Raw genomic sequence first — 16,099 nt, forward strand, 5'->3', positions numbered from 1 at the left:
CTGGGCATCATCCCACTGTACTGTTATATAACGACTCTGTGCAGTCACCCACTCCCGGTTCATCATGATACGTGCATACGTGACTCGTGTCCGCGGACATTTTCAGCGGCGGTGTGTTTGGCTGATCGCCTACCCCTGCTACCCCGCTGGTCGACGGTTCATGTCAGAGCCCAAAGGTGGCCTTCGGGTGGAAGATTTGCAACCCCCCACGCCCACCCGGCTTTCCCCCGCCCCTTAACCTCCTTCTTCCATCTCCTCCTCAACTTCCTCCTTCTCGGTCCCCGGGTTCAGCACCGGGGACAGCTCCCTGCCTGGGAGTCGGATGGTCAAACACCAGGAGCTCAGCAACACGTCGGCTGCACTCTGAGCACATGAGAGACCGCAGTTTGGGAGTTTTTCTTTTATCTCCCCCTTTTCTTTCTTTTAACAGCCACACGACGGATGTGACAGCACTGAAGAGTGTTCTTGGAGTCAGGGAAACGAGGCTGAAACACAATGATCTCACGATACAAACCGGTAAGTGCTGCTGAATGTGTCACCTGGTCACTTTGATCGATACGTCCACTTTGAACAATAGGCTGCACTGCTCTGTAAGCACCACAGCATAGCATCATGTACTGTTTGCATTCTTGACATGAAGTATTTCCTAGTTACACATTCACAGTATATATTTATGAACATCCACTGGGGACATAAATGTTTTCATTTGCATACATAATTTTAGAGAAGTGAAAAGATTGCAGAAGAGGCTATATAATGATGTTGCACGTCATTTAATGTGATATTTAGTCAAGGAATCCCTGTGAGTACTGTAATGTCATCATACATCACTGGGTTTCATTCTGGGCTCATTTCTAGAGGCGAATTACGGGAGAGTGTGAAATATTGGATGTGTCGGTTTTGGTGGGAGGGCTGTTACATTATGGTAACAAATGGTCACAGCCAGATGGTGAAAACATTTTATAAAAGATGGGCTGCACAAGAACAAATAACTTTGCCTCTTCTTTCTCTCTCTGTAAGGGTGAGATCTACAAGAGGTTCACACAGATACCACAAAGTAATGCATGAATCATTGTTCACCTCTTACCCTCACTTTACTCCCACGGACAAAAATCATCTCAGTACTTTGGCCATGCACACACACACACACACACACACACACACACACACACACACACACACACACACACACACACACACACACACACACACAAACAAACAGTCTGCCCTGCCAAGTCAGTTATATCTGGTGCATATCTGTCTGTATCTGTGATATCATGACCACATAACAATGGCACTGTCTCTATTTTGGGGCTGTTGGGATATTTAATGGTTTTGTTGGTGGCTGTTGCTTAAATGCTGTTATAAAGTCTGTGTTTAAGTGGCTGCTGCTCTTCCACTCATCATTTTTTTCCTCTACACACAGTGAAGTTTCAGGTCTCCCCAGGCAATCTAGTGATGGGCAGTGCTAATCTCTGACGTAGGGCACCACTGAACTATAATCCAGCCTCTTATCTCAGCTTTAGGAAAGAATAATAATATGGTCACTGCATGATAAAAGTGAAGTCTTTTGAGGCGAAAGACAACGTCAAAGATGAAATACAGTCCCGTAAGTATTGAACCCCCCCAGCTGACATAACATCTGGTTAGTCTGTGCTATGCTGTGCCATTTTAATTGAATTTAGTTGCTTGCCGAAACATCAGTCTTTCAAAGGTTCTTCGCAATCCAGTGTTTCCCCCGACTGTCCACAGGCTGAAGTATGGTCTTCCCAGTAAAAACCAAATACTGATATGTGACAGGAAGTGAGAGGACAGAGCTGCAGTTAAAATGAAAGACAACAAGAATTTCTTCACTTTCAGTTACACCCGCCTGCGCCTCCTTCCCACACATTTCATTGCTTCCAAAAATACCTTTTTGACCTTCTGACCACATCTACCAGAGAAATCTGGATGCAGTTACGTGCTTGTGTAGCCACCAGTGTCTTACGCTGCTGCAGGTTTGCTTGTTCTCCATGCAGTATCAGGCTCCCATTATTTTCAGCTCCACAGAGAACAGCTCGTGGCTGTCCATGGCTGTCCAACAGTCCAATATATTAACACTGAATTTATACCTGTGGAAACTTTTTTTTAACCTGTAGAAGTTTCGTTTTATACCTTCAGTGCTATCAGTAGATATACTACTTACATTTCAGTTCGAAACAGAAACGAAATGAAACGAAGTTGAATGTCTGTTCTTGGTGGGTCCCCATCAGGAGCAAAGGGATATTTTTATTACTTTGAGTCTGGTTCTCAATTCAGGTCATGGCACTGCAAGCAGAGGACCACTATACAACTTAAGAACTGATGAATACATTATCTTTTATTAAATTCGTTTAACTTAAATATATCACGCATGCATGTGAAACAGCTGACAGCTGTGTGTGCCAACGCTGATGTAAACTGCTCATTACATTTCAGCTTATCTCCTTGCTATTATTATTTGAAGGTCAACATGGCGTGGATTACATTAAACAGAAAACGTTTTAACCACTAAGAAAAGGCCACGGTTCTGTCCATGTTGATACATGGATTATCAAAATCTGCTCCCATGTGGGTCTTTGCTGATCCCTCTGTGCAACTCAGCTGCTACTGGCTGCAGCGGGATCTCTCCCTGCAGGATCGGATGCACAGTTCAAGCATCCCAAGGATTCATTAATAGTTTATATTACTATTTTTCATGTGCGCAGCCTAGTTATTCAGTCGCCACTGTGCTCTTTCTGCTTTCTTTTAGAAACAATGTTAATTAATGTAATAAATGACTGTGGGGTAGAGTTATGTAATTGCTGAAAACGTGGTTTTAGGATTCAGATTAGAGTGCTTGCTCATGCTTCACACGTACCTCTGTATGACGTTGGTGCTGCTCATTCAGGAGCTGCATCCCCCCCATCTCTCTCCTTTCTCTCTCTTCATCTTTCACTGTTCCCTCCCGCCCTTGCGCTCCTACCTTTAGTGTCTCTGTAGCTCAGTCCTCCACCTCGCCTGCACACTCTGCCCACTCTGCTCTCGCCTTCCAAGGTCGACTTTGAGCTCTCGTTTGCAAAGAGACAGGAATAGAAGGTGCACTGCAGAATGCCGCTCTAGCCGTGGAGCATGATTGAGTGTGTATGCGTGTGCTGTGTGAGTGTCTGAATGCATTCCGGTGGAGCTGTGCAGTGCTGCGCGCAAGTGAAGCTTCAATTTTAGAGGATGCCTGCAGACTGCAGGCAGGAGGGATGCAGATGTTTCTCACCAGCATGGCTGGGAAAGCTGCTTAGACTGCCGGAGAGGAGAGGGAGCTGCTGCTGCTCTGGACTGTGACTGCCTCTGACCCCTTCTCCCTCCCCCTCCTTCCCTCTGTCTCCTCTTTCACTGGATCCGATATTTGAAAGCTGGATTTGAGAGGGAGCAGGAAGGAGGTCACTTTGGGAATTACCGGTATCCACTGAAGACGTCGTCAGTCTTCCCTTTGAAGCAACGACATGCTCTGAGAGCCTCTTTTAAATCTCTCCATCTCTCCTCTCTCTCTGGTCCTCCTCCTCCCCCTCTTCCTCTGGCCGGTTCCCTGCAGAGTCCCGGTTCCACCATGTCCTTGGCGTTCTGTGGGAACGAGAATAACTCGGTGGCCTACAACGTGGACGGGGGGGTTCTGAACAACGGCTGTTTCCTGGATGCGCTCAACGTGGTGCCACATGTCTTCCTCCTCTTCATCACCTTTCCCATCCTCTTCATCGGTGAGTGTCGCTGGGAGGTGAGCTCTCCAACCTCTTCGCACCACACCTCCACACGCAGATCACACATACTCATACAGTGGGGTCCAAAAGTCTGAGACCACTTTCCCATTCACTAGAATGGGAAAATGGTCTCAGATTCTTGGAAGTCTTTGCATGCTCAGATGAACTGTCAGCACAAGGATCTGAAATAAGACTGATGGGCTTGAACATGTTCTCTATCTGCCCTTCTCAGTTTTCACACTATCAGCTTATTTACTGTATCATGTGATCAGTGAACTACTGCATGATATCTTCTATCAAATAAGCGTACATTTGTATAAAGACTATCTTGTAAATGTTTTATTTCCATTAAGGTTTCTAATAACTTTAATGCACTTAGCTTTTATTTTTATTAATTAGCTTGTTTGACTGTGCATTTCATTCCCTGAGTGAAATGCACCCTCTACGTAGGTGTTGGCTGCCCCATAACCAACAGTAGAAATACGAGCCTCCTGAGTATGGTAGGACGTAAAAATTTATTTCTTGAGCTGCAACCGAGTGCTTCTGATGAAATGTAGTGTGCACAGACAAACAGATGCCACCACGCTGGAATTGGGTTACACCTCCTTTGCTGCCCTTCCTGGCTGCGTGCCATTCTATTAGTGTGTAAGAGACCGGCTCTGCGTCGCTGCACATGCTCTCCTGCTACAGCCACACATGCTCTGGCCTCATTATCTGCCCTCTCACATCGGTGTGTGTGTGTGCGTGTGTGTGCCTTGTAGCACTGACTCTGTGTTCCTGTTGTTTGCTGTACTTGAATAATTATATTTACCACACACACACACATTGCCTTTCTCAATAACACACTGTACTCACAGTTAATACACTGTTGTTTGTCCCTGAACTCGCTTTCCATTTATTTGTCATTTATGTGTTTGGACACTTTTGAACTACTTGTTAGACGATAATCCAAAAGCTACAGCGATCCGTCTCTCCCCCTGTCACCCTGCTGCTTTCGCTAACAATTTTGATACCAAAGATGAACCTCAGAGGTGTGAAAGCTTTTCTGTTCACCCTGAGCTGCCTGACAAAACCTCTTAAGCCAGGGTCTTCTTTATATACTATGTTCTTCATTCATTCTGCCCTGCAGCTACGGGATGCGTTGCTCTTTAGAATGCTGGCTTGTAAGTTCACCTAGTCCCATCAAGGCGACCGGTGTGAGGGGATTCTGCGGATACTGTGACTACCTGAAGCTGTGAATAACAGTTGTCAGTACTGTGATTTGTGTTTTAATTATATTACGCAGTACTTGAGCAGATGCTATGAATTTGGTTGTGTTTGCATGAAGTCTGTGAAGGTTCTCAGTCATCCAGGTCATGGTTCTCAGAGAAAATTGAATCTAGGGCATCTGGTATCTGGTATTGGATTCTTGAAGACATTTCGCCTCTCATCCAAGAGGCTTCCTCAGTTCTTTGTGTTTGCATGTGTGAAAAAGAGAGAGAGGAAGAGATGCAGTGCTTGGGTCTGTTTGTGTGTTTGTGGTTGCCAGTCTGTGCCAACGCTTTTCAGAGAGATAAACTATCCAATAGCTCAGATGCCAACAGCAGAGGAGTCATTAACATAATTTGATCAGCAGAAATGTGTCTTATGACAGCAGTGACTCGCACTAATAATATAGATTACACTTTGATGACAGAATCATTTTTGCTTTCCTGCCTGAGAGCAACATCTGTCTAAAAGAAGGGACAAAGGACAAAGCAACTGCCACAGCCAAGAGCTAAAATAATTGACTGAAAGGTCTCAGGCCAGCAGTCTTTTAGCCACTCTCATTGCCTTGCCTGCCAAGCATCAGTGATAACAAGGCAGATTTCTTGAACTCCAAAAGGTTCAGGAAATCTGGCTGCTGTCTTTCTTCCCAGCTGGCCCATCCTTTTAGGTTTCCTTGTGTTAGTCTTTCAGCCTTACCGTGAGCATGAGAGCATTTCGTCTTGTAGCTCATGATGTCCAAGGTTGCACGGGAGAAAAGAAAACACTACAATAAATAGAGACTATGCACAAGGTTATTTTTTGTGTGCAAATTTACAACTACTCAGGTAGAAATGAGTCAATATTTTTCTTATGTTTATATTTTTCTTTTTCCTGTTTGAGGTTGGGGCAGCCAGAGTTCGAAGGTCCACATCCACCACAGCACCTGGCTTCACTTTCCTGGACACAACCTGCGCTGGCTTCTCACCTTTGTCCTACTCTTCATCCTTGTGTGTGAGATTGCAGAGGGCATCGTCTCTGATGGGTATTGTCTGACGCTGTTTTTTTTTTTTTTTTTATGTGATAATCTCCTGACACTGGTGATGTGACTTAGATTTTTAGCAAAATCTGCAAATTTTCTCACTTTAAAAGCTCTGTCTTCAATATTTAACCATAATTCGTTTCTGAGATGGTTCTGTATTTCATAATGAATAGATGAAACCCACAGTGAGATAATGATCCGTACTGCACTTTATTTTGTGTGCTCCGTTATTAGATCTTGAAGGGAGTCTGCTCATTGTTGTGTGGCCGTGGTCCCTCGGTGTTGCTGATTCACTGTTCATCGAATCTTTGTCTGTTTTACACCAGAAATGTGAGGAGAATGCAGTTGACCATGATTAACACTTTGCTAAGGGCTGTTTATCAACTTTACCTCCAGAGAGCAATTGCTCAGTTCAATGCTGAGGAAATATACCACAGAGAGGGAGAGAGAGACTGAGTGGCTGGGGCAAAGAGTTTACCCTGGACTGTTGACAATGGGCCACACATTGGTGGCCTCAAAATTTAAAATTACCCATGGGAATAAGAAAACAGTTGACATTTTTGTGATATGGGCAGCGGAAATGCAGCAGTACATTATTTTCTGTTTCTATGGTTGTTAAAAACAGTAGCTGGCAGAGATGTTAATTTTAGCTTGTTAGCATCTGTTCCAGCTGCAGCGACATGTAGGTGTTTTTGACTGAGCTCCTCCAGCTGCACAAAATATGAAAGTCGTGCCTCAATATTCATACAGTTCATTCCTACTCTGCCTATAAACCCAGAATTTGTTTCTAAACGTGTGCTCATGGGCTTCTTTTTTTTTAAACTATATACTATATAGCTATAGAGTAGGGTCTGGGAAAATGGTCTCAGACTGCAGGGTATAATGAGAGGATTGAGGTGCCAAACGTAGGGTTTACGCATGGAGAGACACAGGGAGCCACAGCTGGATAGAGAATCCATCTCTGTTGTCTCTCTCTCTTTATCACTCTCTTTAAATCCCACTGCTCCTTATTATCTGCTTCTCCCTCCTCCATTCTGTCTGGACCCTATGCTTCCTGTTGTTGTCCAGTGTAGTGTGTCCATGCATAACAGGGCCCAGTAAACTCTCAGGATTACTATTTAGCCATTTGTTTGCAGATTGGTGGCGGGTAATCACATTTGAGTGATTGTAACTGAAGTGAATAGAAGAGCTCTCCATCTGCTTGCCACTTCACTGAGCTTTTCACACTGACTTCAGTGCTTTGCTGAAAATCCCAGGATGGTTGTTTATGTCTGTCTGTATGTGTGTGCACCTGCATCACATGGACACACAAACACTACAATACATCTAAAAGTAATGAGTTGCTCTGGTTAACGAGGACAGAATTGCCACACTGGTTAGTGGCCAAACTCTTCAAACCCTGATGTCCCTGCTATTTTGCCTCATCAATGTTATAAATTTGTGTGTCTTTTTTTTGTGCTTACTCTAAACCTTTTCCTCCTCCATCTGACATTCATTTGCAGGTTCAGCCAATCTCTTCATCTTCACCTGTACATGCCTGCAGGTCTGGCCTTCATGGCTGGCATCACCTCTATTGTCTACTATCATAACATCGAGACCTCCAACTTCCCCAAACTACTATTAGGTACTGTATTCTTTACCATATATACCCTTTGCTGTTGGTCTCTCAGTCAGGGTTTCAAACAAGCGTCAAAATTTGATTAAGTCTTATGAAAACATTACTGAACAGTGATCAGGGCTTGTAAAACCAGGATTAACTAAACTCTGTAATAGCAACAGAAACTGACCCTTGTCAACTTTTTGAACTTTTAGTCCAGAATAACAACAGATTAAAGCTGCATGAGCTTTTCAGGATGATAGAATTATACAAGAGAGCAACAGGGTCAATGCAGCCATTTCCAGATGAATGGTTCATTACCCTCAGATAAGATTGCAAAATGATTGAGTGCAATATCATTTAGTGCAATGGTACTGCTCTAGGTAGATATTAATTGTCACTTTTCATCAAGAAAATGAGTTTTACTTGAAAGATTTGCACAGGTCTTGTTGTTCGTGTTCATTATTCATGGTCATGAATAGTTCTTGCTTGTAATTATGTTCATTACAATTCTTTATGGCCCTGGAAGAATGAGTGAACTATAATAAAATAAGATCATTTCTTTATTGTGAAATAAGAAATACATGAGAACATACACTGTATTTTTGTTAAGCTGTCAAACAGTTATATCTGTTTATACATTTATATCTCACCCATTTACTGGAAATGTATCTGTAAAATGTTATTTCACATCAAATATTACACTAGTTTCTCTCTAGTTTCTCTCTTAGTTTCTCTCACATAACTCGGTAATGATCACCCTGTTGCTACTCTTCAACCATTCATTTTCCTCATCACGCATCATTTACTCATCTGTGCTCAGCTCTCGATGCCTTACTCGCTATTCACATTACGTCGCTGAGCCGCCTTCGGCTTCTGGGGTCTCCATGTCACAGTCAGTCTCTTGAGGAGACGTGGAAGAGCGGGGCTCGGTTCATTACTGCATGAACAGGGATTAACCCTCTAAATCGAGATTCTGCCATTGACTCTCATGCTGATACTATCATCACAGTGTAGATCATTACAAATAAGTGCATGCTGTAAATGAGCCTGCTGCAGAGTCTGAGTATATGATCTGGATTCTCTGTTACCTCGCTGTGTAATCATTCCCTGACGACAGTCATCTTTTATCAGTGTTTTCACAATCGGTCTCTCAATATTTGCTCCAATAAACCTGTTGAAACGACACGATGTGACTCTATCAAAGAATCCTCATGGAGTATAGACAATTGACTTACCTGCTATTTACTGGATTTAAGGTGTTGACCTTGACAGCTGTTAGACTGACCTGAGGAGAGGAGGACAGGGAGAAGAGCAGGGTAGAAAACAAATACAGCTGACATCAGAACGTATATTTTGCAAGTTGTCATTGTAGCTGAATAACTGAAAGAAATGAAATGATGCCTACTCAAGAAACAGTCAAACATTTAAAAACAAGTAGCAACATCAGCTGTGCCATGGCTCTACTTGTCAGCCTGTGACAAAGTGTGCTTGGATATTGCACAAATCCGGTTTCAGACAAACTGATTTAACAGTGATAATAAACCTTAAATTAAAACTCCAGCTCTGATGTGCTCTATCTGCAGTCGGGTTATTTATCTTTTAGGCTTGTCCTGTGATTTACCGTGTCTCTCTGATCCCTGCCTAAATCTCCACAGCCCTGCTGATCTATTGGGTGCTGGCCTTCACCATGAAAACCATCAAGTTCGCTAAATACACCGAGCATGGCATCGGCCCCAGGCAACTACGCTACTGCATCACTGGACTGCTGGTGCTGCTCTATGGCCTCCTACTAGCTGTGGAGATCAATGTCATCCTGGGCAGGGTCAGTGTATCTATGTCTGTGTGTGTGTATCGTCACGTGTGTGCAGGCATGTGTACCCGTCTGACTACTGCCTGTTCTTAGATACGGTCACCTCTCCTTTTAGTCTGAAAACCAAACGGCTCCAGTGGTCAGTGATCAGTAAAGCTGATGTTAAAAATAGGTTGGATCCAATGATGCTACATGTTTGTTTGTTTTTCCTTCTCACTCACATTGAGCTGTCAAGGTCATGTTTATGTTGGTGCATGTGATAGTGGTGGCTGTCACTGCAGTTTCATGAATGTTAGCCAATAGCAAGATGTGGAGGTGATATTAGGAATCCCATAAAACCATTTTTCATGAAATCTCTGAATTCTTGCAGTTTTGTTTCCAGCTTTCTGTCTTTGATTGCTTTGTGCCGGCAATAATGACAAATTATATACATACAGGAGCAAAAACACAAACATTTAAAGAAGAATGTTGCAACACAACTCTTCAGTCATGCCAGCAGCTCTATGAGCCTGTACGGTGGTGCTTTGAGCTAAATGATAACACAAGCATACTCACTGTGACAGTGCTAACATGTTGATGTTTACCATATTCACCATCTTAGCTTAGTGTATTAGAATGCTGACATTTGCTGATTAGCACTAGCAGCTGCACTAACAGAAAGTGCAGCTGAGGCTAATGGGAATATTATTAGTTTTGCAAGAATTTGGTCATAAACCAAACTATTGGACACACTGAAGAAATGAATGCCTTTACCAAATTTTATGGCAACACAAAACAGTGACTGAAATGTGATCAGTGAAAGTGGGATGAGCCTGTATGGTCCTCTCTTTTCATGTTTCTGGCTGTAATGTGTTGATTGATTATTCAGTTATTCATTTTTTGACATTTACCCTTTTTGAACATGAACGAGAAAATGTCAGAGGTGTACCCCCCAGCCCCCTTCCTTCAGAGTGTGTTTGTCTCTGTTAACCTCTGCACTGAGCACACATCTGTTTCTGGATCTGACTCCCCTCAGTGAGCAGCAAGGACTTTGATTCTCCCGTCATACCTTGCTCTTGGTCTCTAGAAGCACAAGCTGTGTCAAAACTATTTGCTAGAGCATTTTTATTAAATTATATCTATGTAGTCCATTTTGTAACAGCACAGGATATCATAGGAGTTCAAATTTCCCAGTATATATTTTTTTGCAATTGTCTCGTTAGGATTAAACATTATTTTAAGAATTGTTGCATCACCTTTTCAATAATCCCCTCAAATCACTAATCTGTCCAATTGTTCAGTCAGATTTTATTAATTAATATGCTGTAAAACATGAATTTGCAAACTATAATTAATGAATATTGTTCTATTGGCCCATTTTCAAACAAATCTATGAAAATAGATCATTTTAAAAATAGAGTATTGTCAGACCTATGTAGCGTGTTTTTTTTGTGTGTGTGTTCATCAATCAGTCACTAACCTATTTTCTATAAATCTTAAAAACACACATTACCCATCTCTGCTGACTCTGTTTCACTCTTTCGTCTTGACATAATACCCTGTTTGAGTTAAGTTCCTCTGCATCATGTCTGTCCTTTTCAGTTTGTTCTATTCTGTTGATCTTTTCTCATTGTAAAGGCTCCAGTTCAATGCTTGTGAAAGTGGAATGAAAAGAAAATGTGATGTACTAAGCTTTGCCAAGATCTAGCACTTGCTATAGTGCTATGAGACAACCTGGAATTAATACGAAATAGAGACAATTCATCTTGCAGCAGCTGTAATTATCCCCACCAATAAATGTGTTTTCCACTGTCATAGCCATTATGTTGTAGCTCTCCTATATAGTATGGGGAAAATTACAATTATTATCTCCACAGATGTTGTCACAGATGAGTTGATGTTTCTATTTCAAAGAATGTCTAATCGGTGGTTGCATGTTTGCACAATTCACCCTTGGTTTTCAGGTCATTGCAGAGGACACATGTAGTTGCATGAAAAATCAAACTTCTTTGTGTGTTTTGTTTTTTTTTTTCTCTCTCACAGCGCTACATGTGTTTCGCCAATCCCACAGAGGTGAAGCCTCCCGAGGACCTTCAGGACCTGGGTGTTCGTTTCCTGCAGCCCTTCGTTAACCTGTTGTCCAAAGCCACCTACTGGTGGATGAACACGTTCATTACCTCCGCCCACAGACGACCCATCGACCTCAAGGTCATCGGCAAACTACCCATTGCAATGAGAGCGCTCACAAACTACATAAAGTTACGCACGGCCTTCGAAGACCAGAAGGTTAGTTCGCCAACTGACCGGTTTAATGTTGCTAAACTTTGATAACAGGATGGGATTGCTGTCTAGTGCTTGGATCAACTTAACCCACAGATGAGTGTGAAAAGGCACCAAAAGACCACACACTTCACACGAAACATTAATTCAGCCACCAAGAGGGAACACAAAAATTTTCCCTCATCTTTTAATATGCGGGAGTGAACCAAGTTTGATTTCAAATTTCATTGCACTTCTTGAGATCTGAGATCTTGTAGATGATGTGGTAAAAATCAGAAGCATCACTCTCTTCGCTGCGTCATTGGTGCTGAATAAATAATTATGGATGTATCAGGCGCTGGTGCAGATGGCCACGGAAAGTAACAAGATGATTGGCGTGTTGGAAAAGAAATCTGAATAAAGGGAGCAATAGTATTGGGCTGTTTTACCCATCAAGTCTAGTTTCCGTCAGAAGCTAGATGTTTAGCCATTTTGTACACAAATACCAGAACAAATGTCTCCATGTTAAGGGTCCCTATGTTATTTAAATCAAACATTCTTCGGCAACCAACAAACAGCAGAAAACTGCTACTGTCTTTTTCCTATCATCAAGGGATCAACTTGTATCTTTCATGCTTTTTTTTTTTTTTGACACAGCTGTTCTCATAAAAAAAAAAGTTGATCTCTGTCCTATGATGACTCAGTTCTAGCTGGACTGGGACTATTAAAACTGTATTCAGACGTCACAGAGATGATTAGTCAATAGTGTAAACACGTAAATGTCACACTGCCTGTAAATACGCACACGTGTACACATGCTCAGGCTTATTCTCTCTCTCTCTGTCCTGTAATTACCTCTCATATTACAACATATAGATCACAGTATTTACCATGGTTCCTTCACTGTCATCACTGGGAGTGCTGTTTTTGGTGGTGTTGGACTGGATTGTGCTTCTGTATACTGGAAAGTGTTTCTAATATCATTGCTCCTCTATGAATGTGAATGAGGCTGATAAAATATTTCAACTTTGAATACAAGGGGTGGCACAGTGGCTCATTAGTCAGCACTGTTGCCATGTATAGTTTTAATTTGCTTGCTGGCTCGGGGCATTTCTGTGTGGTTGGTGTTAGATTCCAGTGCTCTGGGAGTGTCTGCTTCCCTTTGCCTGAACCTACCCTTCACCCTACAACTAGCCTCTCGTGTCTTACAACCTTACCCTAACCAGTTATCTCTATCTACCCTTGAGCGTTGGACTCTAGTGTTCACCGTTTCTGTGTTGGGTCTGAATGTTATCAGAATTCTTGCTAACATCCAGAGACATGCAAGTAAGGTAAACTAGAAACTCCACACCTGTGGGCGAGCTGCGAGGGTGCTCTTGGTTACTTCACCCACTGTGACTCTTAACCAGGGCTTTTAACAGGGGAGTGATGGATGGCTGAATGCTGTTCAGTATTAACAACAGTAAGGGTGGTTGTAGGTCAGTTTCCCTGATGTTTAGTTGGGAAAAATATAAACAAAGAGCACTGTTCTGAAATGTTAAAACTAGCATTTTGAAAATATACAAAAATATATGACGTGAAATACAGATATTTTTTTCTCTGTTCTTTTACAAAGTTGATATACAGGTCAGCTTTCAGAGCTGCTCTTCCAAATTATATTCCCTAGAAAGTTGAAAAGCATGAAAAGAAATCAATTTTTCAGTTATTAAGAAAATCTAATCTGTTTGCCAGAGAATTGAACTGCCTGATGAAACAGAGCTTCTGTCCCTCCTGTCTTTTTCTACTCTCCTTTGAGATCACTGCTCTCACCCTGAGGCAGTGTTCTTCCAGTCTCATTAACGTAGGCCAAGCTGAGGATGTTTCCTCGTTTTATTCTTCCTCTCTCCCGTCTCACTTTTGGAGCACGTGTCAGGAGTCTGGGGTGAAGGGCCTCCTCTACAGGGTCATCGTTTTCCAGTGTTTGGAAGGTCACAGAGATTCGTCACTGATGCGTGTGCGTCCGGTGTGAACGCAACCCCACTTCCTTCCGGCAGGAGCGAGGGATGAGAGAGATTGAGAGATCCCAGTGGAGAGGTTGGGGGGGGTGGGGGGTGGGGCACTTAGAGGAGAGCCCAGAGACACCGGGTCATTCCCATTCTACTGTGAACGAGGCGACATCCCGACCCCTGTGGGGGTGAAAGCACTGCACTTCATGGGAAGCTAGTTTCACTCTGCATGTGTGAGAATGAAACATCCTCCACCCTGTTGTTTGAACCTAAGGTAGAAAGAAAGGACATGTGTTTCTGTATGTTTGTGTGTGTGTGTGTGTGTGTGTGTGTGTGTGTGTGTGTATGAGATGTGCACAGTGACACATTGTGTAAGGCTGATGCTTTTTATGAGCTCTAATGGAAAAACAGAGATACATGAAAATGGTCACGTCTGTTCTCACAGTTCTGAGAATGACTCAGTCATGTTCACAGAGAAGCACACACACAACCACACGTATAAAAACACACACATACACACACACACTGAAATTCTCTGGGAGTGTTTACTGCACCGTGACAGTCCAGATGTTTTCCTCTGATCGTTGCTAATGGACTCACTGAGCCAAGCTGTTGTGCTGTTTATGAAGTTAATATATTTTGGACATTATTAATGAATATGAATTGAGATCAGCGGCTCTTCCAGGCTGGCTTGGAAATCTGTTTAACTCTCAAAGTGATTGTTAGTGTCTTAAGATTCTCTGTCATTTTAAGTAATCTGAGACCCATTAACTCCTTTTTCAATTACTGTTTAATCCTCATCCTCTGCAGCACTGTCGGCGTCATGACTGACTGAGCTCCACTGTGAATGTCGCCATTAATCACCACATCCCACGATGTAGCAGCAGCAGCAGTGCGGAGGATGGAAACTCTGAACTTGACCTCATTTTGCAGGGCTATGTTACAGTGGTGGACTGGCTCTTGAGCTAATGGTGTCGATTCAGCTTTTATGTTCAAGCAATTACTTCCTCTTGCTCTGTTAGCAGGCTTGTGTTGTCTAACCTAGTTTCTTTTTTCTTTTGTTTCTTGCTGCCAGTTCAGCTTCACAGAGAAATGGCTCTGCAGTGTTTGGTGTTGTGAAATACCATCCAATTTCTCCTCAGTGTATTCGCTCAGTATGCTGATATTTTCTTACCTCTGTCCCTGTCTGTTCTTCAGAGGCCTCAGGGCACGGCACCCCAGGGTCCAAAGTGGATCTGGCAGGCCTTGAGGAAAGCGTTTGGCAGACCTCTCATCCTCAGCATCACATTCCGCTTCCTGGCCGACCTGCTGGGCTTTGCCGGTCCGCTCTGCATCTCTGGCATTGTCCACCACATCAGCAAGGACAACCGCACCATTCAGCAGCCGGTGAGGGGTCAACCATACTGTCATTAATGCAGTAGGATAATATAAGACAGGAAATTAAATGGCTGCTGAATTTGTTATTTGCTTTCTTTAACGCAAGTGAGTTGTGATAACATGTTATATACCCCATTTAATGAAGATCATTGATGATCATAAGCTACAGTGCAAGTAAATAAACCTTCAGTTTAGAGCATTTTAACACATTTAGACATGTTCTTGAGTGAATATACAACAAGATGGACTGGGTGTGGAGTGGACAGGTCAAATGCAGTTTAAGTCCATTGTGTGTGTTTTGCCATATCACACCATGATTTTTAACTTAACTGAATAATTTTTTCATGATTATGGCGTCACCTGGTAGTCAAACATCATATTGTTTTCTTTGCAAAGACAAATCAGTCTTCACCTTTTTTCTTTGACTGCAGTTTAAAAAAAAAAATCTCTTCCTCAGACACTGGTAACTGCTGTTGTGTCTTAGTGAAAACTTGGTTTCAAAGTATTTTTGGCTAAAAAAGCAGCTCTATAATTTAAAGTTTAGGGGGAGAAAAGGATCCTCTTTAAAACTTAACATTCAAAGTCTTCTTCATTAGGACTGTGTGGGTGTGGTTTGATCAGATTTAACTGACAGTATTTGCAACAAACAACAAACACCCACTTCAAAGCAGAGAGAAGAACACAGACAGGAAGTGAACAAGTAAAACCAAAACCAAAAATTAAGAAATTTCCCTTTTACAGGCTTCAATATTCCGTCTCAAATGATAATCATTATTTATTTACCTAGCTTCACTTTCACTTTCACTTTGTTCAACTTCAGAAATAGAGACTGTAATACAATTTGACAGAATTTATCTTGGCTCCAGTGTTGTTGTGTTTTCACCATGGATCTCACTCAGAAATCATATTAGAGAGTCTCACCTGTCAGTCTGTTACCTGCAGTAACCAGGTTATACCTTCATTTCTTCACTTTTATTTGTCAGCCAATGTCATCTGTGTGCTGCAGCAGCAAAACATGAAGACATAATCAAGAAGGTCCAGGCTTTGCTTGGTAAAGTCTCAACATGTACACGT

The 16,099-nt window shown here is 42.4% G+C and overlaps 1 protein-coding gene across 2 annotated transcripts in view; it reads left to right on the plus strand.

The window, feature by feature from the left end:
- Window positions 1–495: 495 nt before the first annotated feature.
- Window positions 496–16,099, plus strand: part of abcc8 (ATP-binding cassette, sub-family C (CFTR/MRP), member 8) — a 50,148-nt gene continuing 34,544 nt past the window's right edge. For both annotated transcript variants that reach the window (XM_041038097.1, XM_041038096.1), the window contains exons 1-7: window positions 496–516; window positions 3,587–3,749; window positions 5,877–6,018; window positions 7,518–7,639; window positions 9,271–9,437; window positions 11,448–11,690; window positions 14,846–15,034. In XM_041038097.1, coding sequence (XP_040894031.1) covers window positions 496–516; window positions 3,587–3,749; window positions 5,877–6,018; window positions 7,518–7,639; window positions 9,271–9,437; window positions 11,448–11,690; window positions 14,846–15,034 — 1,047 coding nt within the window. The remainder of the gene's footprint in view (window positions 517–3,586; window positions 3,750–5,876; window positions 6,019–7,517; window positions 7,640–9,270; window positions 9,438–11,447; window positions 11,691–14,845; window positions 15,035–16,099) is intronic.

Source organism: Toxotes jaculatrix, chromosome 5 (assembly GCF_017976425.1).
Source record: "Toxotes jaculatrix isolate fToxJac2 chromosome 5, fToxJac2.pri, whole genome shotgun sequence".
Classification (NCBI taxonomy): domain Eukaryota; kingdom Metazoa; phylum Chordata; class Actinopteri; family Toxotidae; genus Toxotes; species Toxotes jaculatrix.